The sequence below is a fragment of the Porites lutea genome, chromosome 5 (assembly GCF_958299795.1).
Source record: "Porites lutea chromosome 5, jaPorLute2.1, whole genome shotgun sequence".
In the NCBI taxonomy this organism is placed as follows: Eukaryota; Metazoa; Cnidaria; class Anthozoa; order Scleractinia; family Poritidae; genus Porites; species Porites lutea.
Genome location: NC_133205.1, coordinates 6141745 through 6167289, shown reverse-complemented (window position 1 = coordinate 6167289; position 25545 = coordinate 6141745). Strand labels below are relative to the sequence as shown.

The 25545-nt window shown below is 38.6% G+C and overlaps 2 protein-coding genes across 2 annotated transcripts; one reads left to right on the top strand and one right to left on the bottom strand.

The window, feature by feature from the left end:
- LOC140936397 (FAD-dependent oxidoreductase domain-containing protein 1-like) lies at positions 1-8597 on the bottom strand. Its single transcript, XM_073385865.1, has 7 exons — positions 8278-8597; positions 6101-6330; positions 4129-4223; positions 3262-3404; positions 2082-2345; positions 1865-1969; positions 1-678 (listed from the first exon to the last, which is right to left on the bottom strand). The coding sequence occupies exons 1-7, from the start codon at positions 8542-8544 to the stop codon at positions 424-426; spliced, it is 1359 nt and encodes a 452-aa protein (XP_073241966.1). The 5' UTR covers positions 8545-8597; the 3' UTR covers positions 1-423.
- A 15-nt stretch (positions 8598-8612) lies between these two features.
- Positions 8613-23560, top strand: LOC140936398 (uridine-cytidine kinase 2-like). Its single transcript, XM_073385866.1, has 8 exons — positions 8613-8756; positions 13081-13240; positions 13988-14084; positions 14999-15141; positions 16296-16393; positions 19336-19384; positions 20065-20178; positions 23339-23560. Exons 1-8 carry the CDS (start codon positions 8637-8639, stop codon positions 23374-23376), a joined length of 819 nt encoding a protein of 272 aa, XP_073241967.1. The 5' UTR covers positions 8613-8636; the 3' UTR covers positions 23377-23560.
- Positions 23561-25545: the final 1985 nt, after the last annotated feature.

Sequence of the window (25545 nt, the reverse complement as noted above, 5' to 3'; positions counted from 1 at the left end):
GATTTGAATACGTTATCGAAAGGTAGAACTTACTTGCCAGAAGGTGACATTTTACAGACTTCAGGTATATGAAAGGATAGGGATTTCACAAGTAGAAGTATATGACAGAACAGGAAAATCTGTCAATTCGACTTGTAAAAAAGTCCAAAGGACTAACAGATGCATTTTATGGCTGTGAAAAAGTCGAGAAAACGTTGTGATTTGTATTAATAATTTAATAATAGTGCATTTACATGTTGAGTCAGTGCACTCTATACAGACTTCCGTTCCTTCTAATATCTGGGAACCTTTACCAAACCCATGTACGTGTACAGACAACTCCGGTAGCTTAATCTAGCGTCAGTCGATGTGATGTAGAGCCTTCCGTTGACGAAAGTGAAATAGGCGACAAGTGTCTTAAGGATATTAGAAGTAGTTGTCTACCTAAACGATATTCTTCTCTCTCATTGGTTCGTTCCTCAAGACACGCTCAAATCCCAGCAGTGAGAGATCGATTGTCTGAAAACCGCCGTCCAATATGAGTTCACTGACAGCACGCCCCGCGGCCGGAGATTGCTGAATACCATGGCCACTAAAGCCGTTAACAAAAATAAGATTTCTTACTTCAGGGTGGCGTCCTATAATGGCATTTTGATCAAGGGTGTTGTAGTCGTAGTGTCCCGCCCATGCACTCTGAACCTAATGCAAAAGTAAACAGAGTACATGTACTTCAGTTGAAAAGCCACATCGCCTTGAGATAAATGACCCTTATCTTACCCAAACAGGACGCTACACGGCGACGCCAAGCAACCTTGGGACATTTCAGGAGCCTTAATATTCTCATTGTCGGGCAGTGAAAAACAAATTCTTTATAAAAAAAACAGGAGTTTTGGATCGAGCGAAAGAGCAGCTAAGTACACTTCCTTTTTTGTTTTACTACGACTGCGAGATTGAGTACGAGTATAACTTGAGACCGTTTTTAAGCCAGTCACGTCCCTGGAACTGTCACTTCCTCCTGTTGGCGACCAGCGGAAAAAGAAATGTAAGAGGTGTGAACACAGGGTCCTAGACTCACAACAGCCTACTGGAAGCCAATTATAAGGATTTGTATGGGAATTATCACGCCCTGTGGTGTGACAAATGATTATCTAAAGCAGGTCAACTTGGTTTGAAAACTCATAACCATGGTAACCTTACTCAATCTCGTACTCCTTCAGATACTCGTAGTTCAATCTAAAGGCCGAGCGAGAGTCTATTTCCTCGAATAATAGCTGTCCTTCGATTAATCGCCCCCTTTAGACGGCAATATTTAAAATAATCGCAACCCTTGAAAAATCGCCCCTCCCCCCACCCCTCTTGCCTTCTTCTCTTCCTCTTATCCCCTCCCTGCCAAGTTGAAGTAGAGTCTGATCCAGCAAAACTGATCAGTGACAATTCAAGTTCCGTCGCCGAGGATGTTAACATTGAAAATTTATTAAAGAACAAAATTTGGAACTCTTAAAAAGCCTAATAATGTATATGTGATTATTTTTCTTTTTTTAATGGGATAATAAAACAAAATATTTAGCGCAATTTCCAGTGAGCAATATTTGAAATAATCGCCTCCCTAGAATAATCGCCCCCTTTTTGTGCGAAAAAAAATCGCCCTTCGAAGCAATACGGCATTTTACGCTCCCTCTCTCCATCAATGCTCCGTTTTAAGGGTATTTAAAGCTAGTCAAAGCTACACTTGAAAACAAGGATGTAACGTCGTCACCGGGGATCGAACTCGGGACCTCGCGCACCGAAGGTCGCGCGCTAACCGGAACTAACTGTGCCACCCTTGCACCTAATTTATTCAGGGACGATTTTTTCCCCAGTTTCCTGTGCAACTTTAGGCATTTACCTTCAGGCATTCAAATGCAGGTATCCTGTGGGCTATGGTTTCCCACATCCTGTCGTTGAAATAATCGTAGTCAACTTCAAAGTCTGATGAATCATAATCTTCCATCTGTGTAAGGGACGAGAGAAATATGAACTTGGATAAATTGTTTTTATTTTACGACCTTTTCATTCAAATATCAATCGCAACAGCTGTGAAATACCACATCAAAATTCCTCACACTTTTTGGAGACAGTCCACTCAAAAATCTTGCCCCATCATGTCGGATATATAGCCCAGACGGATCAACTAAAAAACCTAAAGGAAACGATTCATTCGCCGGAGCTCCAGGGCAATCCAAAACAAACACGTAACGTTTTCTTGGTCGTACTGGTAGGTCTATGCCAAGCTTCTCTGCGAGATAACCTGCGTTTGGACCTGCAGCGTTTACCAGTTGTCCACAATGTATGACGTTCACATTTTTCGGAGATGAACTGGAAACCACCTGAAGATTTAAATCAAGAAGCAATATAATTACCGTAAACGCTCGAATTTGCACCACATTGAATTAGCGCCTAGTACCTGAAAGTGAAAACTCCATCTAATACCCCCTTCCACCCCTGGTTGACAAGGATAGCAGCGATACAAAAATTAAACTGGATTACAAAGACTTGAATGTAGTGATAAGGCTGTTATCCACCTAGGCGGGTACCATATCACCCTCCACTATCTGCATAATTCTTGATATCATTCTCAGCCTCATTCAGTAACTGCTGATCATAACAGAATAACGCAGCACAGTAGAGCGAACACACATTTGTGTTTCTTCTTCAACTCCACGATATGGTCCATTTTCCTTCTTCAGGTTATAGTTTGTGCCGCAAACTTTCATACTGCAATTTCCAGGGTTAGAGGCTAGTGTGACTGCTTTACCAGGAAATAAAGCATGCGCTGGCTGTAGATGGATGAGAAATTCAAACACTGCACGAGGCGTGGCTGAGTGTAATATTAAAAATCTTCAAGTTGATTCTAGACCTATGCTACTGCAGCTAGCAAGAGCGTTTCTTTGCTGGAAAATCCGGCATGACCGAGAAGTCCTCTAACCCTTTTTTATGCAAATTGAGTGCTTTGCGTTGTAAAAGAGACGGTTTCTAGCTTACAAAAAAAAAAAAAAAAAAATACTCGCCTCTAAGGTTAAGGCTAATCATGTAGTGCGCGTACAGCCTCCTCCTCACGCGCTTCGTTTTTCGCAAGGAGGCGAGCGACTGGTGATGAGCCGCAAGGGACCATGGAAAGCATCCTTCCCGCCTTCCTTTGAGCGCGCGAGAGGCGTCTGGGTACGAAGCAGGCGCGCGCATGTTTCCTTGAACATACAAGCACTGGAAATATTTGAGTCTGAAATGTTCATAAATTATTCCAACCTTAACACTGCTGATTTGTCCATTCTGATCTGTGTCAAAGTCCACTGCCTCACCATTGACGTAATCCACTCCAAGAGAGATAGCTTTTCTCTTAAAGGCGTTAAGTAATGACCACGGATCAAAGTACCCTTCGTTTCCGGTGCCTGAAATTTGTAGTTGAAGTATTTACAAGGGTCAGAGTCGGCCAATATCGGTATTTATTTTATAGATACTGATGAAATACCAGGATTTTTCCTTTTTACTAAAAAATCATATCTTCATCGCGCGCAGTGAAGACACTATTTTTATCTTTCACGTGTGAGCATATTGGTGTCGCCATGGTTACTAACATGATTAGCCAGTTACAAGAGAGCTTCCCGTTTTTAATACAGTTTTCGAAGTTTTCACGACAAACTGAACTCCTCTGAACCCTGTGGAACAGGCTAAACATTTTTATTTTCTCATTGGGTTTATTGATTAAGGCTTAGTTCAAACAGCGGATAGCTTTTCGTGTCGACACTCTCTTCTCCGCAGATGCATCCGCAGATGAGCTTTAAGTTGTGTTTTATGTAGGAATTTCATCAGTATCTATATAATAAACAGAACATTACATGGCCGCTAGGGGATACAAATTTTATCTTCTCGTGTTGAAAGTATCTCTCACTCGTTCGCTTCGTTCACTCGTAAGAGATACTTTCAGCAAGCACTCGAAGATAAAATTCGTATCCCAGCGCGGCCATTTAATATCCTCTATTTGCAAAAGCTTGCACGATGATAAAGCAAAGGATTGAACGCGAATACCAACTGAAGATCACCGTGACCACGCATCAAACTATTAAATTGGTATTGATAAAAATTATTAGCGTTCTATTTTTCAACAAAACTGACCTAGCGAAGCCAGTGATAATCCTTCTGTGTTAAGCCAAGGGAACCTTTCTTTGAGATCTTTTACGGTAAGAAGAGTAACTTGACAACCTAGCTTACTAAAATCAAACACAAACGTCAATAATTGTCATTAGCAAATGAAGAACATTGTATGCATCGTATTAGATGTATTGGTGCGTAGAATCGCTGAGTATTTTTATCCAACTTCTATGCACTAAACTTTTCGAAGAAAAACAGTAAAAGTGGAGAGCATGACACAGAATTTTTTGCGTGACAGCCACGTGCCTTGGTGAAGTAACACCAGCCTATCACACAATGCAGTTTTCAAATTACTGCCGCTCAAAATTTTATTCTTTTCATGCGAAGTCCTTTTGCCTGACGTAACGTTGATATTTCTTCACAAATCATGTAAAATGTTCTACCATTTCCCTCTCTTTACAAAAACAGCTTAGCGTAACCTCGTCCCCCGGACTTGTCGGTTGCCATCCATTTTTCTGTGGATATTCTAGGCCCGGGGGAGGGGGGGGGAATACTCTGCATATGAAAGGGGTGGGGATGCTCGTCGTCTCGCATAGGGATGTAAATTTCGGATTTTGGTCTCACTTAGGGTGTTCTGGGCAAAACGTCATCAAATTTAGCCGTGAAGGTCTCGTTTAGGGTTCCCCGTGAAAAAATTTAAAAATATATATATTGTCTGTGTTTTAACATGGTCTCTTTTAGGCAGGGCTTCTGATATTTCGCGCCGTCGCGGACCCGCGAAATTCAGGTATTTCCGCGAAATCCCGCGAAATTCCCCCAAAAACGCGAAATACCGCGAAATCTGCCGGAAATATTTCCAAATACATGTCGGCAAAACATGTTTAATACTTATCTTAGCTATAAGACCTGTTTTATTCACCCCAAACGTCCAAATTTATCTTGAAACTTCGTCACTGCAACGAGTAAACAACGTCCCAAAACTACCAGGCGTTTTTAGATTAACGTTGCGAAAAACTGGGCACTAACCATAATGTTTAATAGCTGTAGCATTCGCTCATTTCTCGAGCGAACTGTTCTTGAAAGAGCAAATGATTATCCCGCTTAAAAAAACGTTAAACAACGCTGGTCATATCGACGCAAAATTGATCGATTTTAGCGAAATTTCCCCCCAAAAAAATCCAACGAAATCGGCTGTTTTTTACTGATTGTTTCATGGCGAGGTTTCCCCCCGAAATTTCCCGTGAAATCGGCCGATTTTTCTGCAAATTTGCCTCTGAAAATCATCCGAAATTTGACTTTATTCCGCGAAAATCCCGCGAAATCAGCCGATTTTTCTGCGAATTTTGACTTTTTCCTGCAAAAATACCAGAAATCGGCCGATTTTTCCGCGAATTTTGACTTTCTTCCCGCGAAAATCCCGCGAAATCGGCCGATTTTTCCGCGAATTTGCCCCTGAAAATCCCGCGAAATTTTGCTTTTTTTTTCCGCGAAATATCAGAAGCCCTGTTAGGGGTCAACAAAAGCTTGAGCCACGCCCTGATGGGTCTCCTTTAGGGCTTTAATTCAAAATTTCCGACGAGCATCCCCACCCCTTTCATATGTGGAGTCCCTCTCCCCCTCCCCGGGATTCTGGGCTTACAACTGTCAACATTGGTACCAATATCACAGACATCTTCCAAACTTTGATGAATGGTAGCTGTTAGGAAGAATTAGCCGTGGGATTTTAGCCAGTCAGGAACAGAAAAATATTTTAACTGAATTATAAATGCTGATCAATTACTGCTACAGACACTAATTTTGATCAGCCTACCTAATTTGCAGTATTTATGTGCCAGTAACAAGCCTAAATACATAGTTTTGATCGGGGGTACTTGAAAATTAGTGATGCATCGATGCATATTGATGAACACCCACCCTAACCTGCACCAGACCACCCCCCCCTTAATTCCCACCCTCGCATAGCTGTTACACCTTTCCAATAGCATTTCCAATATACCTCTGAAGAGCATAATTTTTTTGCATTACATCTTCTCCATCACTGCTGGCAAGGAACAGATACCCACGCCTTCGAAGTTGGATGTCAGGGGGATCACAACCATCCACTGCTAAAATTTGCCCAACATCAGACATAAACTGGAAGCTAAATTGACACATCTGAATATTTTCAGCCATTGAAAACTGACTCCTTATTCCCGCCAAAGACAACACGGTTGATGCCCTTGTATACTGTGTAAAAAATCAATGTGGTAGCTGCCATTAGTAACAGTAAGAAATAATCCATTCATTGAGGAGTATTACACTTTCAATGGATATATATATTATTTTTTTCTGTGTTGACTAATGCCATCAAGGTTTCAACCCAAGACAATCCAAACTTAAATTTATTCCCCCCTGCCAAAAAATTTTTGCTAAAATAATGGTGGTTTTAGCATTTGTCAAAGCACTTTATTAGGTACACACCCTCCCTGTCTTTTGCCAGTGTCAGGTTTCTTCTGGGGCATAATTAAGATCGCACGATTGTCATTTCAAAGGTCATTTGTGGTCTTGCTCGGATTGTTTTACCCACCCTGCCCTCCCAAGGGCATTTTTTTTCCTTCTCCCTCTTTTTTTTCAATAACGTTTTGTTTTTTGCCCCAAGCTTTTGCAGCAGTTAGTCTTTGTGTGGTCACTAATTTCTTACAGTGACACACACACAAACACACCCATATCAAAAAAAATATTTCATCAAACAACCCTGTCACTTTGAATCAAGAATACGCTACCCATCCCCACCCGCTAAAATTTTCCAACCAGTGTCGTCTTTTTCTAGCACATCTCAGTGCTTGATTTGTGGATCCTCTTGGCCTGGCCAAGGACCGGCCAGAGAGGAATGCATGCCTGTTTAGGGGATTTCACTGGGACCTGCCCCCCCCCCCCCGGGAATTTGCACAACGTTTTCAAATCCCCTTACCCGTGAAAAACATTTCTCCACATAAAGCTTCCATCACCCCTCCCCTAGTAGAGCAAGAGTTGGTTTTTAGATGAAGCCTCAAGTCACAAGGAGCAGAGTTGTAATATTAAGGGTTGATAAAAAATAGGCAAATAAAGTGATGACGTTCTGACATGTTACTGTGTAAGTCAAGATATTGGAAAGGGTAACATTGTCCTTTAGGATTCACACAGGTAGCCAAAGCTCGAAATATGAGCATCGGCGAGCATCAGCGAGCATCGACATTGTTGCGTAACATTCAAAATATAAGGATTTGTATGGGAAAAAAACCTATCGTTTATGTAACCTACGAAAATGAAAGGATTTCAATTAAAAAACAGCTGACCTTACTTAAAATGTGTGTTACGTCTCTCTTGTGTGGTCCACGGGCCGATTTATGGCCGTTTTAAGGTCGGTACACACTAGGCGACAAGTTGCTGCAACACGTCGCGGCGACAGATCACTCCATGTGTACAGGTCGGGCGACTAGTTGCATCAACAAGGTAAGGCGACACGTCGCAGCGACAAATCGCTTCGTGTGTACTGGAGAATTTTTGTGAAAATCTTTGTCTCCGCAACAGAATTTTGTCGCTGCAACAAGTCGCAAAAAATCAAATCAGACTGAATCTGTGCGATCATGCGACTTGTTGCGGCGACAAATTCTGCTGCAGCGACAAAGATTTTCACAAAACTACTCCAGTACACACGAAGCGATTTGTCGCTGCAACGTGTCGCCGCGACATGTTGCTGCAACTTGTCGCCTAGTGTGTACCGACCTTTATGGGTTTTTATGTAAACGGTTTTCTCTCGATTGAGATAGGTTTTTTTTCCCCATACAAATCCTTATATTTTGAATGTTACGCAACAATGCCGATGCTGGCCGCTGCTCATATTTCGAGCTTGGGGCTACCTGTGGGATTCATTGTAAATTTTTCCATACTGATTTTTTTGCATTCCAAATCCCGCGGCTCTTTCCCCGGAGATCCTACTGCAAAAGTGTAAAAGCGATTCAATCTCACCGTCCCGGAGTCAAAATTTGCAGCAAATGTCAACAAGTCCCCAAGGTCAAGACTCGGCCCAGCCGGGATAAAGTGCATCTTGAAAGCTACCCTGCGCTCAGGCGATTTTTTTTTTTTTTAATCGCCTGATCGCAGGTTACTTGAAAGCTTAATAAACAGAATAACAATTAGAAACTTTTCTCTCACCGTTGGATCTTGTTCGATCACACAAATTCTACCCATTTCAGGAGCCATTCTGTTTGCCATAAAATAAGCAGAAGATGAACCCATAATTCCCCCTCCAACGATGACGACATCATAGATTTTTGGCTCAAATGAGCCGTGATTTTTCGAACTCTTTGGATTGCTAGTAAAAAGCGAGAACCAGCGTTGCGATGGAATTTTTTTCCTCGCCCGGGAGGTAACACAGGACAAAATTCTCCTGAAAAGAAGATGCTGACGGCAGGAAGCCATTGCTGATTATTCGGTTCGTTCGTGACAACCGACGTCACGATTCAAGCAAGCTGGATGCATTACGTGTTTGTCCCTCCCCTCCCTGATGTTTCATGCGTCGACTCAACATGGCGTCGGTTGCAGAGTTTGTACCGGTGAGAAGAGAGTTGATAAAAAGCACTCCTCCAAAACCTTTTCTCATTGGAGTTGCCGGTGGATCAGCCTCTGGGAAGGTACAATTTTTCTTTTAAAATCTAATGCTAACTATTTCGTTTGACATTTAAAGGAGAGTTTTCCCGAACTACTGATCGACTTCCTTTGCTGTACGGCTGACAAGGCGCTTCCTTGTGAGATACCGCGTATGTTCTTTCGAGATATGTTAAAGCTTTGTTCTACCAGGTGCAGTATTGTACCAGAGTTGAATTTAGTCGGGGGATGGTGCTTGTTGTCCTTTATTCAAGAGAGTAGCTTCCGCTTACGTCTGATTATAAGGAAGTTAGTAAATATAATGATTTTGTTTTTTCTTTGTTGCGTTGACCCGTCCCATATTTGTATGTGCTTGTAGGCTGCGTACATGCATGCACATTACCGTCAATCTTCACAAGAAAAATTCTAGTGATATAAATCACGGAAAACGAAGCAGGTGATACAGTATTTTAAACCAGACACATCCTCGTTTTAGCAAACAATAATTAAAAAAAAAAAAATTCTTAAAACCAGACACAGCCTCGTAATAATAAACTAGACTGATAAATATTTCACAAGATAGAAAGCACCAGTTTGTTTAATGTTCTGAAGCATGTAAAAAAGAAAAGTGCAGGAAAAATTTATGATTTTCATAATCCTGGATTTGTGATAATTTATGCAACAGTGCGTGACGCAAACATGCATAAGCATGTTTAGTGTAGTAATTGTCTTCACTAGCGACGCAAGCATAAGCATAAGAAGCTTCTGGTCTAGTGTGGAAGGCCTTGATTTGCATTCTTCTTTAATATGCTTATGCCATGGCCATCCTCAATAGCATGTAAGCTTATTAGGGCCATTAATTTTATATGAGGAAAGATAAGACACAGCTTACATAAGATGGAAACTGTACCATTTTTAAGGGCATGTCTTGTCTTTGGTCTTTTGTCAAATTCTCTCAACTACAGCTAGACTGAATCTATTTTAACCTCATACAGTGGCCCACAGGGGACATGCTGCAAAAAAAAAAGTCGCTGCAAGTAAGATGAGTTGCTGCAAATAAAATTTCAGGGCTGCAAATAACAGCCGGTCAGCGGACAATGTCCGGCCTGATCACGGACTTGACCGGACAAACTCCGGTCTCGCCGGTCATTTTGACTGGTCATTTTTGGATACAAACACTTTATTTTCCATACAGTTGTCACTTAATGCTCTATAATGCTGCAATGATTTCTTTTCTCTTTGGCGTTTTTTGCTGCTTTGCACTAAACCCTTTTAAGAAAAAGAACGCCGTAATAAATTAATTTCATGTCGTCATGTCGTAATCTAACGCAACAAAGTGAATAACAAACTGAGTTGGAAAATAACGCAACGTTGCAAGTCGTACTGTACTTTCGGCTTTGCTGTAATCAGAAATGTGACCTTCTTTGGGAATTCAAAGGAATTCAGGCAAATCGATCGCAATTCTCAACAGGTCGTCCTGTGTTTCTCCAGGAATAAAATGTTAGCGCATCGATTAATAATAATTTCTTAACATGAATCTCGTTTGCACACTCGATGCCAGAATGGTCTGATAAAAATTTAAGCTACTCAAGAGGGAAGGTCGTCGTCTATCGTGGCGCTAGATTCTCGATCTTGGAAACAACTTTATGCAAATTTCTGTTGACATTTGAGCCCTTCGCAATAAAATGTTGCGCGATGACCCAAATTTATTTATTGACTTCTGATCATCAACACGCTGTTTGTGGAACAAACTTCTCGCCAATGCAAATCAACTTCTTTGCTGAAAATATCAGCGACAATTCTTCTTTAAGGAAGTGACTTTTGATCACGTGCCAGGCAAGGAAAAAGATCAAGTTTCACCGATGTTCATTTCGGAACATCAGCGTAAAACAAGCATGTGCAGATTTTGTAAAATAACCCAATTTTTTTTTTTTTTTTCGTAATTTCTAAAGTTTGCTGAACTGTATGTGTATTCCGTTTCCTGAACCTTGGGAGTTTGAAAAGGATTTACGCTTCACTTTTTACCTGTAGAGACTTCAGACACCGCCATGCAATGATACTCAAGGTAGAACGTAACATTAAAACGCGCAAAAACCACGGAAAGGAACTCTACAACGTGCAAATGCATTTTTCACCAATGTGCTGTCAAAAATGTGAACGTCAATGTAGTAATAACGATCTATTGCCAGCATAATTGGATATTCCTTTATAGGCAAAAAAAAATTATTAGTATTCATTATTTGACGGCCAGAATCGGGGTTTGTCCGGGCTAAAAAATATTTGGCCGGTCATCATGACCGGCAACCTGCTGTCCATTATTTTCAGCCCTGTAAAATGACAGGAAAGTTTTGACACACTGATCTGAAATACACTTAAAAGTGTTGACACTACTCATAAGCTTGTGGACCTTGTGATGGTTTAAAACATGACCCTAGAGTTCTAGCCTGTGTACAGATCCCCCTCCCCTCAGGAAAACTCGGAGAAGGGGCGTCTCTGATTCACCTTTGGTAATCGTGGATGGGAATAACTTTGCATACATTTAAAAAATAGTTTCCGCCAACCAAAATTTCCGTGGCTCATGTTTCATGTCATTCCAGTTCTCAAAATCTTGGTGCATGCATCTTATTTCCATCAAGCAACTGAGAGAGTGAGATGTTTTTAAAATCGGTTTACTCTACACCAAGCAAGAAAAAATTAATTAAATTAAATTAAATTAATGTTCTTACAAGCCCATATTGAAGGAAAAGATCCATGTTCTTATGAAAGCCTTCCCACTGGATACGGAAAGTCATTATTTTGAAATAAAGTGTTGACAAGTCAGACATGACTCATGAGCTCGTGATAGTGTGAAACGTGACCTTAGTGTTTCTTGGGCAACAAAAATTTTCCTTCTTTTCTTTTTAGTGCATAGATAATGTGTCATAGTGCATGGAGTACCGTAGACTTTGACTAAACAAGTCTTGTTTTTTCCTTTCATTCTAGCATTTAGAAGCTAGTATATGTCTCATGTACAGTAAATTATTATTTCCTGTAGTTTTTTGTTATTGTTTCTGTAGGTGTTTGTGACAGAATTTGATCTTGGCTGCCGTTTATATTAGAACTGGTTTTTCTTTGACTGCTTTGAAGCCTAAAGCCTTTTAGTACGGCTAAAGAACCTTTCAATAAAGATTTCAGTTTCTTTTCTTTTCTCCAAAATCCGGGGTTCTGAAAAGCTATATGAGTGTAGTTGTCCGTAAAGGTAATAATTTTCTGGTTACTTGCTATGTTTTGACAACGGGTCCTAAAGCCAATCAAAATCCCTCAATTACATGATGTAGTGATCTACGAATAACAGCCAATCAAATCATTTTCCACACATTCCGGGAAAAATCACATGGCCTCCATACACGATTATCAACAGTGAATCACAGACGCTTCTTCTCTGATTTTTACTGAGGGGAGTAGGGGGGGGGGGGGCGGTCTTTAGGCTTTAACAGCGGTCAAAGTACTCAAAGAAAATCAGAGATCCATTCCTGTCCGAAACAAACCACGGGAAGTAACTACACTATATGCATGAAATGGAAAGCTTCATGAAATCTAAATGTTAGACTCAGAGCAGCAAAAGCAAGATTTACTCAGTCAGAGTTTAGAATACTGTATGCTCTACATAACCTTGGTGAAAGAAAGAAAAGAAGGAAAAAAGTAACTCTAGGGTCATGTTTTACCCTATCACGAGGTCCACAAGCTTATGAGTTATGTTTAGCCTGTCAACACTTTATTTCAAATCAGTTTCTGCATATACGATCCTGGCATTTAATTTGCAGCCGCGACTATTTTTCCTTTGCAGCAACTTTATTTTATTTGCCGCAACTTTACTTTATTTGCAGCATGTGGGCCACCATACCCATACCTCTATACACAACAGTTTATGAAGATGTTGTCTCAACATCCAAGGTTTTGTACTTATAAGTAGATGGTATCATCTGAAACAGGGTATAACTTTTTATGTACATGTAAGTGTTCCACTAAATATGAATTGAGTATAATTTTTAAATACAAGTTCAACATTAATTTTATACTACACTGTAGTTATGTTTAGCCTGAGAAAACAGCCGACATTATTTTTGTGACAAGCTGATGACTGAGGATTTCACGCTGATGACATTTCATTACCCAGAACTGAGTAGTGTATGATTGGTTGAAGCAATTTTCCCACTATGTCCTGATCTGGGTAGTGACATTTCATCAGTATGGATTTTCTGCTCTCATTCTGCAGACATCATTTTGCAGGGAAACCATCTCTGGCATATTGCAAAATGACAGACATTTTCACAGGCTAAGTAATGTAAAAAAATATTAAATATTAATTTTATTGCTCATTGACCTTCATAGTCAACAGTTTGTGCAAAAATAATGGAGCAACTGGACCAGGACAGGGTTGAATCCGATCAAAGAAGAGTTGTTATTATTAGCCAAGATAGCTTTTACAGAGAACTCTCTCCAGAGGAAGCCGAAGATGCTAAAGTTGGCAATTTTAACTTTGATCACCCAGGTGACTTTCTGTTATCAGTTTGCTTTAATAATTCTCTCCAATTCCAGCTTTCATGAGAAACTTTCACAGAAACACTTGCTACACAGGCCACCTGGTTAGCTAAGTTGGTAGAGTGCTGGTCTGCTGAGCAGGAGGTCGTGGGTTCAAACCTCGGCTGGACCAACACTCAAGGTCTTTAAATAACTGAGAAGAAAGTGCTGCATTTGTAATGACATCTGCAAATGGTTAGAGTTTCTAGTCTTCTCAGATATAAGGACGAAAAACCGTAGCTCCCATCTCACAGCACTTTCACTAATTTGTTCTTGTGGGACGTAAAAGAACCCACATCACTATTCAAAACGAGTAGGGGTTGTAGACCCCTGTGGTGTGGCCAACCTTTACGGGTTGTGGGATTGAGTAGGGATGGCACCTCACATGGGACCTGAGTCCTGTTCATGCACAATCTGGGCAGGCCTGTGTCGAGAAAAGCTGGTAAATAAATAAAATTATCTGACTCACAAATTTAGATTTTGATTTATGTCCAACAAACAAACAGAATCAACCTTTCTCGAGTTTGTTTGTTTTTTGGGTTAGTTGTATGCAACGTTAAGATTAATGCACGTGTATGCTTGCACTGAGATAACAGGTATTATAATTAAATACGCACACATTATTTATACATAATTATAGCTAAATAATAAGCTTGCATTCTTGAGTTAATGTCTTAATAATTAAATGATATCTAACAGTTTATTATTATTTTGGTAGATGCCTTTGACCACGAGCTGACACTTGATACCCTAAAGAAAATAAAAGCAGGAGAAACTGTTCAAATACCAATTTATGACTCTGTCAATGCTACCAGGTGAGTTCTTTGGTAATGTGCCTAACTTATTACATGTAGAAAGTCGACAGCTTTCTTAGGTGACCTTTATACAGTAATACAGTTGTACCTATAATTGTGATTGAGGGGTGATGAATGCTATAATCAAAGGTTTCCGTAGATGCAAAGACCATTGCTTGAAAATTGCAAGATGCAAACTCCAAGATGGAACTGGTTGAGCACATGACCTCTTGCCCTGAAATGTTACATTAATTTGTTCACATGAATAACTTTTGCAAGTACAGTGGAACCCCATTGGCACGGTCACCAATGGGTCAAAAAAATTTGTTGGTATGACAGGATGGCCGTATTATTGGGGCAGGCTCAAATTTCACGACTTACACGGCCGTGTAATGACAAACACACTGTACAGCGCATTCGCATTTCTTGAACAACTGTTCTCATTAATAAACAAATGGAATGTAGATACATGTATCGTGTACTGTACTGTAATATTTATTGAAAGAAACTAATTAATATTTCCCTTCAGTATGTAAAACACTTTTAAATTTGGCAACAAGTGCACTTTTTGTGTACTGTAGTCTAAAAACAGTTGAACAGGCACAGAGTACTTGGTCACTAAAATTGACATGTCATAGGCATTTTAATTTTCTAAATTTCGAAGAAGTGACTGTATTTACGGGGTGAAATTATAAGAGATTCTGCTGTTCAGGATTTTAAAATGTGGCCATTGGTTGTATTAATGGGTGACCACATTAACAGGTTTTTTTAATAAGAAAATCTATGGCCATTTTGCTGGGCTGAAAAAAGTGGCCATAATAATGAGAAGACTGTACTAATGCGGTGGCTGAAAGGCGGAGTTCCAGTGTATAGTTACTGAGAAGTTGAATGACTTAAAATAAGTTACATCACTTGTATTTAATTTACATGTACAGGAAAAAGGAGTCTATTACAATATACCCAACTGATGTGATTATGTTTGAAGGCATACTCACAATCTATTTCAAGGAATTTCGTGATATGCTCAACATGAAGTTATTTGTGGATACAGACAGTGACACTAGATTGTCAAGAAGAGGTTAGATAATAACTTAAGTGTGTGTAGTTGGCTTCCCCTTGTGTTAACAAATGAACCTTAAAATGAAATTCCAAAAGAGGACTCCTGCCCTTCTTCAAGCCTTTTCTTTGACTTTATATAAGACAATACATTGTAGCCTATGAATACACTACTTCTTCTCATTGCTTCCCATTGCTGGGGACATTTCATGAGACAGACCTTTGTATTTTTGCCTTAAAAGTAATAGTTTATAAATCATTTGATACTTTATGAATGCAGAGAAACTCTGAAGGAACATGCCTTTAGTCCATAATTTGTTGTAAATGAACTCATAACAAGTTAGCTCTGAAATAAAACAACTGAGTACATTCTAAAGTAAGTTCTGTAGTTTAATATTGAAATTGAAGACATTTCTAATCTAAACAATGATATTACTGTCATTAACTGACCTAAGGGAAAGTTGTAAGAATTTGATCAGATATGAAAAACTAGGGTAATTATGAAGACATATGACTAAACCGTATGTTCGAATGAACTGGCCTGGGTGTTCAAAGTTTGAATAGTCCTATCCACCGGATAAATCACGATGATCCAGCAGAGAAGTTAAAGGGAAACCAATTGCGTTTTCCACTGGACAGCGGTTTATGATCCAGTGGATAGTGTCATCCACCTTTTGTACAACTGGGCCCTGATGTCATGTACTTTATAGAAAGAGGTTAGAAAACATGACTGAACTGGAGTTGTAATGAAGTCTTACTATTGTGTTTCGTAAATAACTGCAGGGCTACATTTGTACCTGTATTTCAAGTTCAAGTTCAAGTTTATTAAAAACACTTTGGATACATACAGTATCATAATTATTGACCCTTGCACGCAAAATGGCACAGCTAATCGAGGCGGGAAGGAAAAGTAACAAAAATTACAATAACAGGGTTGAAACATGACAATAAAGATACATCAACATCAGATGACATCATCATGACAGATACATCAACATCAACATATAATTGAATTAACAAGATAGTGAGTACTTATTATTTCAAAATAGGTACATTATTGTAAATAAAGCAATTTATGAATGAAATTAAACTGAAAATTCAGTATTTACTAAATAAGTCAACCATGGTATTTGCTGTATATCAATGAATTTACATGATGTTCATGTTGTATTTTAGTTTTACGTGACACTCAGGAACGAGGAAGGGATCTGGAACAGGTGCTGGCAACATATGCCAATTTTGTTAAACCAGCTTTTGAGGAATTTTGTCTTCCTGTAAGTTTCCCACTTTTCTTATTATTTTATCATATTTTTATTGATAATATTATGTTGATAAGTTGAATTTTTTTAAATATGCAGCTTCTTTTTTTCATTTTTACATTTATTAACTTCACATGTTTTATTTATGTATGATTATCTAAATTATGTGAAATTTGCTACTTTTTATTTAGTTAGTTATTTACTTCATGCAATTTTTTTCCTCCAATTTATTGTGTATTTTTTTTTTGTTCTTTGTGTTTTACTTGCAATTAAGTTTTATAAAAAAAATTGTTTTATTTGGAACATTTTCATGTTGTGTTTGTTTGCCTGAATTATGCACCGGTCAACGTAAACCCCCACACCCCAGGAATTATACTGTATTTTACCATATTATGCGGCGACATGTGTTACTTGACAAATAGAGTTTAAACCATTTACATTAACCTGTGCCTTTGACCTTTTTTCAACAAGAGCAGGGGATATGAGTGGGGTCATTAGCTTCAATAAGAGGGAAAAGCTGCATGACCCTGGGGTGTGGGGCATTTTACAACTTTAGCAGTAAGCACTTATCAAAATTATGCCCGGCTATGTCCTGGCCGGGAGATGCGGGGGTTTATATTGACTGATGCATTACTTTGGAATAAATTTCAGGGACCGCGCAGCAAGTTTTCGAGTGGGGGGGCTAAAGAAGAATGCGTGAAGGAAAAATTGGGGGGGGGGGGCCGGGGGGGGGGGGCATGCTTGTGGATTTCTATTCAATTTCTCTAAAGTGACGGAAAATGCGAATAACGATAAAACTATTGATTTTTTTCCACATCTTTAGTGATGTTGCTATCGGGTCTGAAAATTCACCATCACTAAATTGAAATATCATAGATTGTTATGTTATACTACTGATATCAACCTTTAATTACCATAAATAAGCCAAAAATCCAACGATTTTGCTCGAGCTGCCTTGAACTCAAGGCTGTATAATTACTGAGCAATTATTGCACGAGGCTGAGTATGATATGAAGAGTTATGCAGATCGAGGGGGTTATCCGCCAAAGCCGAAGGCTTGAGCCCGGTGGATAACACCCTCCGAGATCTGTATATCTTCATATCATACGAAAGCCGAGTTCCATAATTGTTTAATTATTCACTCAAAATATTTACACGGCGAAACAAAACGGTAACTAAAAATAGTTTAGTTAATGATATTAAAGTTACTGTACATCATTTACTCGAAAAGTGCCAAAATTACGCTTTCTGTTTGTGTTGCGGTCGGTAAATTCGTTTGCTATGTCAATGGTGGAAAACCTGTCCGTTCTTTCTTTGTGTATGTTTAAAACTGTCAGGTTACTAAATCGTTCCTGGTTCATTCTTGAACGGAGCCATGTTTTTAGCCTCCGGGTAGTCGAAAAGGATCTTTCACCGGCTGCACTGGTTGCTGGATTTACGACAATCAGCTTACATAACGTGATAACTTCTTTTATCATTTCCCGTTCTGGGTTGGGCAGCTCTTTAATTTTTACTATGATGTCGTCAAAACAAAAATAATCACCATCCTTCAGCAGCACTTGCAAAATTTCCATCTGGGCGGTTAACACTGGAATATTAACATCATCGTTGTACAGTTTTTCCAGGAAAAAGAGGCCATTTAAAAGACGTTTACCTCTGCTAGGTTAGAATCGAAAAAATATTTTACAATTGTAACGACTTATGCTTCATTCTGTCTATTTATCTGCGCGTTTATCTTTGCCAGTAACTGTGGTCACTTTCGAATTAACGATTTTTTGCTATTTTTCACTCCGTTACTTTTGTTAAATTATTTTTTGTTTAATTTATTTTTATTCTTGCAAAAAAGTGGGGGGGCTAAAGCCCCCCCAGCCCCTCCCTCTGCGCGGTCCCTGAATTTTACTTAATTATTCAGTGGTATAGCAGGTCACCTATTTTTGGAAGACATGACATGAATTAATTAAATTTTGTTTTACCTCTGTGAGGGCCCCAGTACATTTTTGGGATGGCATTTAACCTATTTAAATGCCAGGATTCAGGAAATTAGGACTGGAATCTTGAAAAAAAGAGTGGGATACAGAAAAATGTCACTTTTGATAGAGTGGGACTGTGGAACAGATGTTTAAGAAAACTGAAATCCTGTTAGAACACTGAGCTGCATTTTCTTAAATATTGACCAAAATCCTGTTATTTCAAATTACCAAAGGCTACCCACATTTTCCTTCACATAAGTCAAGCAATTACATTGTGACTATAATTATATGTACAGTTGAATTTCTCCACAATGGCAACCTTGGGGACCGAAAAAAGTGGCCATTGTAGAAAGGTTTGAACAAATAGAGTCAATATATGGACTGTCCACCAAAATAGTGGCTTTTGTGGAGAGATGGCCATTGTGTAGAGGTAGCCGTTAGTTGAGGTTCAACTTTATCACTTTGCCTATCTGCTGTTAGTAAAATCCAACTAGTGGTCTATTATCAATGCTGCATTCTGATTGGTTGAGCTACTACTAGGCTATATGTTATAGCCAACTAGTAGCGAAAAGCACCGGCTTTTTGGCGGCAGTCTAGCTTTAACTAGCTAAAGCTGTTTTGTCTCAATATTTTTGACCAACTAGGTGGATTTTACTAAAACAATTTATTCCTCTCGCCCTCATGGCCTCTGAGTCAATAGCCCGAGAGCCCATTCAGGTTCGAGGAATAATTGTTAAATAGACCTTTGTAGATGAGGAAATCCAGACCCTTGTAAGGCTTCTTTGAAAACTTTTTTTTTCTGGGCCATGATTAGCTAATAATACTGTCTGGGTAATTGGATTGAGCAAATCTGTTGGTCAGAATGGCAGATACAATGTAAGCAACCTAATCCATTGGTATGGAACGTTCATCTTTGGTATGGAAGTTTAGTAGCATGAGCTCACAAATATAATTTATACCCACCTGACTGTAATACCAATTTTGCAGACAAAAAAGTATGCTGATGTGATAATACCAAGAGGATCAGATAACACAGGTAGAGAATATAAAAATGTAACTTGTATTGCTATAGACAGTAAGACCTGACCAAAACCTGGTATCTACCCCTGTGAGTTACTGAATGACAATAGTTCATAATAAGAATGTCTGAGAATAAAGAAAATAGTAAAAATAATAAAGAATGTCTGAGAATGAAGAATGAGAGGCTAGGTCAGGGCCTTGACCTTTTTCAAATTTTACCATCCTAAACATGGCAGATGAGATGAAGAGCAGCTGTATGAAAGACTACGGCTGGGCCTCTTAATATTGAGAGGTGTATTTTATTTATCTGTCACGTATAAGTCAACCTTTTTCCAACCAAAAAGTGTATCCAAAATGCCATCTTCATGTTCTACACAGGCGACAAGCTCTTGTGGGCTGATTGAAAACAGTCTTATAAATCTTACATACATTGTGCAAAAATTAGCCTAGGATGACAAGCAATGAAAGCCAAACAAATTCAACTACATGTAGTTCTTTGGTGTGGGTCTTCTTGTTTCATTGATGTGTATATCAATTTTCCTAGGCATTTCTTTCCAGAATTGACAAAAATCTCATGTGGAGCTTCAAAAAAGGATTGTTATCTTATACATAGGCTTGACCTTCACTCACGAGTGAATACAGTAAGGTTTATAAGCTGTCACTGCTTCAGATTTCATGTGTCCTCTTTGTTTTTAGTGGCCATAGGGCTTATTGTGCAGCACATCAAAGACATTCTGAATGGAAATAAGAGCAGTGAAATTGATGGAGTACATGATCCTGGACGACGTCAAAGACACCACTCTGACTCAAGTATGGTTTCTTCCAGACCACATTGATTATTTGATTTTCGTGACAAACATGTACAATGTAGATTAACTTTAATCAATTCCTGAAAAATAATTATTGATATCTGCTAACCCAGCTTTGCAATTTTGAATTTCTTTCTTCTTTGGATTTCTGAATAATTAACAATAATAATTATAACTGAAGTAGTTAACCCATTAAAAGTGTAAACAATCTGAAAACTCGGTGGCTAATATTAATTTGTAACTACTTTGATGTTATCATCAAGCAACCTCAGGGTACCTGGGATTTAAGTTGAGCTGTGACTAATTCATGTCATGTAAAGTAGTTTCACATAGCTGATTAAAAAATAATATGCTAATGATGATCTTGTAATGTAACTTTAAAGAGCAGCTCCTAGTTAACAAAATGTAATTGCAGCTTTTAATTGAATAATTGCTTGTCATGATAAAATTAAGGTATTGCCGGTTGTTAATTTGTTGCAAAAAGAAAAAGAAACACTCGCAAGTTTCAAACTGATAAGCAGTGCAGCTGGTCATGGGGCACCCAACGACGGTTTTCTCCTAAAATATGCATTGAAAACACTTTTTAGGCTATCCAGAGTACTTTTAGATCTCTAGAAATGCATTCTAAGTAGCACTAAGAAATTTATATCTGTTCGGTCATCCTTGGGCAACTTGAGTCATTTCGAAATTACAAGGGCTTCAGTATTTTTTTCCCTAAAATTTTAGACGCATTTTAAAGTATTACGAAAGTAAGAATTTTTTGGATTGGTCTCTCCCTTGCATTTTCCAATCCGAAAATTTTAGGTTTTCTTTTTTCTCCAAAAAATAACTTAACCTGAGGAGTGAAATGCGAAAAATTAAACTTGAGAAAATCGTTGAGAATTTGTTAGGTACCGTTCCATTCTTGTTCAAGTTTCGAAGCTTCATCTTGAAATTTTCAGCCTTCCTCAAGCTATAGAAAAATCTAGGCAATTTTTGCTTCTCCAAACAGATATTTTACAGAAAAAACAGTCGTTGGATGCCCCTGACTGGTTCTCATGTAAAGAACGGACAATTAAATGGCCTCAAAGCCCCGTTTACTTGGAGAAAAGTTGCCTCGGGTAGCAAGAGTGACCAACATCAATTAATTTTTCTCCCAACAACATCAGCAGATCATCAAGAATAAAGGTCATGAGAATTACTGAATTGATTACCAGTGGGAGAATGCTTTGATGTTAAACCAATTTCTCTCAACTATTCTTAAAAGAAATATATGGAGATCATTTTAGAGAATTTATATGTGGATCTTGGGGCTTAAAGGGTTAAGCGAGCTATCATGGGCGAGTCAACTTTTCATGCATGTCCTTACAAAACGAGGCAAACTGTTTACATGATAAACAAAAAGTCTGCTCGGTTAGAAGAGCTATTCGCCTAGCCAGTTCACCTTTTCGTGATAGTTGGGTCATCTTCCTCGCGGGCCAACTTTTCTCCATATGGAGTGATTTTACTTGAACCGTGAAACAGATACTAGTGGAATTGGTGCATAATAGTGCGTAGTTTTCTACTTCTTCTTTCACTGGTTAAGTAAAATCACTCTAAACACTTTGTCTTGCCAAGCCGGGTCAACTTAGTCAAAGCCGGACAATCAAAGCATACGTGTGCGGTTTTGGCTCAGACGAATGGATTCACCTTTTTCCTCATATAAACGCTTGCTAAGTTGACTCAGGCCCTAGTCTGTCGCTCTAGTCAGCCAAATTAAATGAAAACGAAGCAAATGCTCGATTGATTCCTTTTATTTGGCATCAAACAGACAACAGATGAAGTTATTAATGTTCATTTTCTTTAATTTGTTTAGTTTTAATGTTCAAAATAGCAATGAGGTTTTTGCGTATGCCCAGGCATTCTTTAGAGGTCAGTTATAAGCCCTCCTCACTGTAGGCAATCTCTCTTAGAAATTCAGTTTGGAACAATGTTGGTCACGAAATATAAAACGCCATTTATGACAGTTTTGCATTAAACTGCAGCTTTTGAAGCGGCTGGGATAGAGTTTATTGGTTTACAGTCATCTCGCCACCAGACCATCTTGCCAGCAAGGAAATGGCCGCCAAGAAGTCGACTCGCCGCCAACCAACAGTTGTTAGTTAGTGGCGCGTAGACTTCTTGGGGGCTATTTTGTTTGTGGCGAAATGGTCTGGTGGCGAGGTGACCGGATTCCGGTTTATTTAACCGCATTATCTCAGGTATTGGATATGTGGTCAGGCAGGCCTGATGCATTTGTACATGATTAATACTTTGCAAATTTACATATTATTTTAGAGCGTTTTAATCAGTCATTCTATAGGTGTGTTGACAAAAATTTTTAAATATCGTATTTATGACAGTCAAAAATCCATAGTATTTCGGGCATTTACTAATTTATGTTCAACGTAGTGACTGGAGGTATCATTGCGAGATATTGATGTATGACTTTGCCTGTATTGAAAGGCAAACTAAACTGAATTGTGAAATCGGTATAATTATTTGCAGATGTGAATATATAGTGTGCAAAATGAAAAGTTTGAAACAATTTCATATTATTTTAAAGAAATAGGGAATTTTATCCTTTTTAGTTGTGGTTGTTGTATATGCGTGTTATCAGTGTTGTTGACCATGGTGTTGACAAGCTAAAACAGTAAATCGGGAGCAAGTAGAACTGTTTAAAAAGCTGTTTCAAAATACCATCAAATGGCTATCACCGGTTGTGTATCATTTACAAAAGTTCCCCCCGGCGGAAAATCCTGTTGGGAAGTAAATACATCACGATTTTTTTGTTGTTTTTTTTTTTTCAGTGGAAAATCTCCGGGAGCAAAGGGGTCTAAAAAGATAGACCCCTTTTTTTCCGGACGAAAAGTTCGAAATGGAAATTCGTGTTCCATTTCTTCAAAGCCATCTTTGTTTGATACCAGTTTCAGGCCTTCGCGGTCTTTTTTCGTTAATTGAAACTGATTTGTACAAAATGGTTAACGCGATTCCGGGATGAAATTTACCAGTTCTGAATTTTGCTTACCATTTGCCAAAACGATGAACCGACCAGTTTGCCGACGTAAATGGCAGACAGCAAACACTTCTCACAGCTTTTTTGATTTTAATAGTTTTTCCTTCATTGCATGATCATAATTATCGGCATGTCTGTTCTTTTCCAGGATTTTGTGTTCTAAGAGATGACAATCGTTCAGTGTGATACACGTTTTGTTACTTGTATGTCGCGTTTTGCCAGGCATGTTGTAAATATCGTTCTGCTTAATACATTTATTAATTTATTGCAATACTAACTTATTCTTAGCAATCAACTTGTTTGTACACGTTTGTTACTGCGATGTACTGTAGCATTGAGCAAAATAAAGGCTTACTCATTTTTCGCAAAAGTTTTAATATGGTATTTCATTTGCTGCTCCGCACTTTGGCCCTTTCTTAACCTCGCTTAATTTCATAAAGTTCGCCCTTGACTTGGGAGTAAAAACTGTTTCAACCCTAAAACTAAGGTAAGTACTTTGTTCTTTCTTTAAGCGACATCTGCAAAATTAAGACGGAGGTTTCAACGTAATGAATATAAAAAAAATATGTACATTTTTAGATTTTACTTGGAGGAGCTTACACAACTTGAAAAAGTTAGCCTAACTTTCTCAAGTGATCTCTGGCTGAGAAACGATGAACTGACCGCTGACATACACATTTTGCTAATTACAGACCCTTCTATCGGGTCAGTTAATAGTTGTGGGGTAAAGGACTACAAGGAAGTCCTAAAATCACGAGTTCTTTGTTTCTCGAGTGCATGGCCGTGCGAAAATAATACAATTGAAACTGTTTGCGCGCGCCACAAAATGTGCGAAACTTAGCGCAATTAGAATGACGCACTAAGAGTGTTACGATTTGAATTATGATGATACTGTGGGCCATTTTTGATAAAAAAAACATCATCCTGACACACAAACATCGATATTGTGACGTCTAAATAGGAACAGGACATCCAAGAAACCACGGGAAATCCAAATTGTAGTGGGCTGCTAGGGGCTCCGCTCGCAGCAATCATCTTTTGCCTCATCCTTGTGACGTCATGAGTTAATAACAAATGATGATGATTCTAATAAAAAAAATTGAGATGCCAAATTAAATTCTAAATTGTTCATTATGAGTGTTACGTAACGTAAAGTCAATTATAATGTCTCCAAACATCGCTAGCTAGTGGCAGGACAGTTTCCATGATCTGATCAATTATATAAGTAAGTCTGGTCTTTCTTGGGTCTGTACAGGCAAGAGAGAGAAACTTCTTTCTTTAGAAAAACAGCGTTAACGTCTGTATATTTAACAACTGCCTGTTTCAGGACTGTTAGGTTTAACCTTAATAATGCCACGATCCTCAAAAGACGTGACGAAAAATGCAAGTAATTCAAGCTCAAGTTCAGGATTGACGAGAAGCAGGTCGTCACATTTAAAAACACTGACAAGGAAGAATAAAACGTCCGATAGAAGCAGCGCCATAAATCGTTCCTCCAGCAGTAGTGAAGAAAGCACCAGAAATTCTTCCATCAAAAACGGTAGGCTATATCGAGATATATGTTTTCATGTTTAAACCCATTAAGAAGAGACAGATGATTCGCCTCTGTAAGTACTCATATCCAGAAATATTACTATTTACGCCCATCCTTTGCGCCAATGTTGAAAATGTTCTCTTCACTCATGATCACTAGTTATATTTCTGTTTAAATAACTCTTAATATATTTATGTATTTTCTATTTTTATGCGCTCAAGTATCGCACATACGCTAGATCTACGATTTAAAAAAAAAATACGGAAAATGACATCCTTTTAGTTTCTGTAAGTATACAACGAAGTCTCCCATTTTTAACTCTTATTTTCGCCAATAGTTAAAATGAATGGAAAAATGAAAACTTCGTGTTTTAAATATTGAGTCTCATTATGCAATTATCGATTGTTCTAATTTCAATTATATCAGATCTACTGTAAATTGGTTTAAATTGTCTTGCTCAAGAAACCATCCATCGGCAAAGAACAAAGTTGCTAATTAGAAAGGTGTAATCCATAAATAAATGAAGTTGAGAAAAATATAAGGCGTAGAAGACGTCAAACGCGTTTGGTTAGGTCGTCATTTATTGAAATAGCTTTGGTTTAACTTTGACATTTTTGTGATAATTCAAGCTGGTTCACTTATGTGTATGTGTGTGTCAAGTAGGTCTCGAAATCTATCTCTAACGTAGGATGCACACCCTGGTTGAATGAATCAATTAGGGCGCGCGCGTGCGCGCGTGGTAAAACAAACAAATTTTTTTCCATCTTGGGCCATGTCCACACAGTACCTGAAAGCTTTTCGTGCCGATATAAAAAACTGTC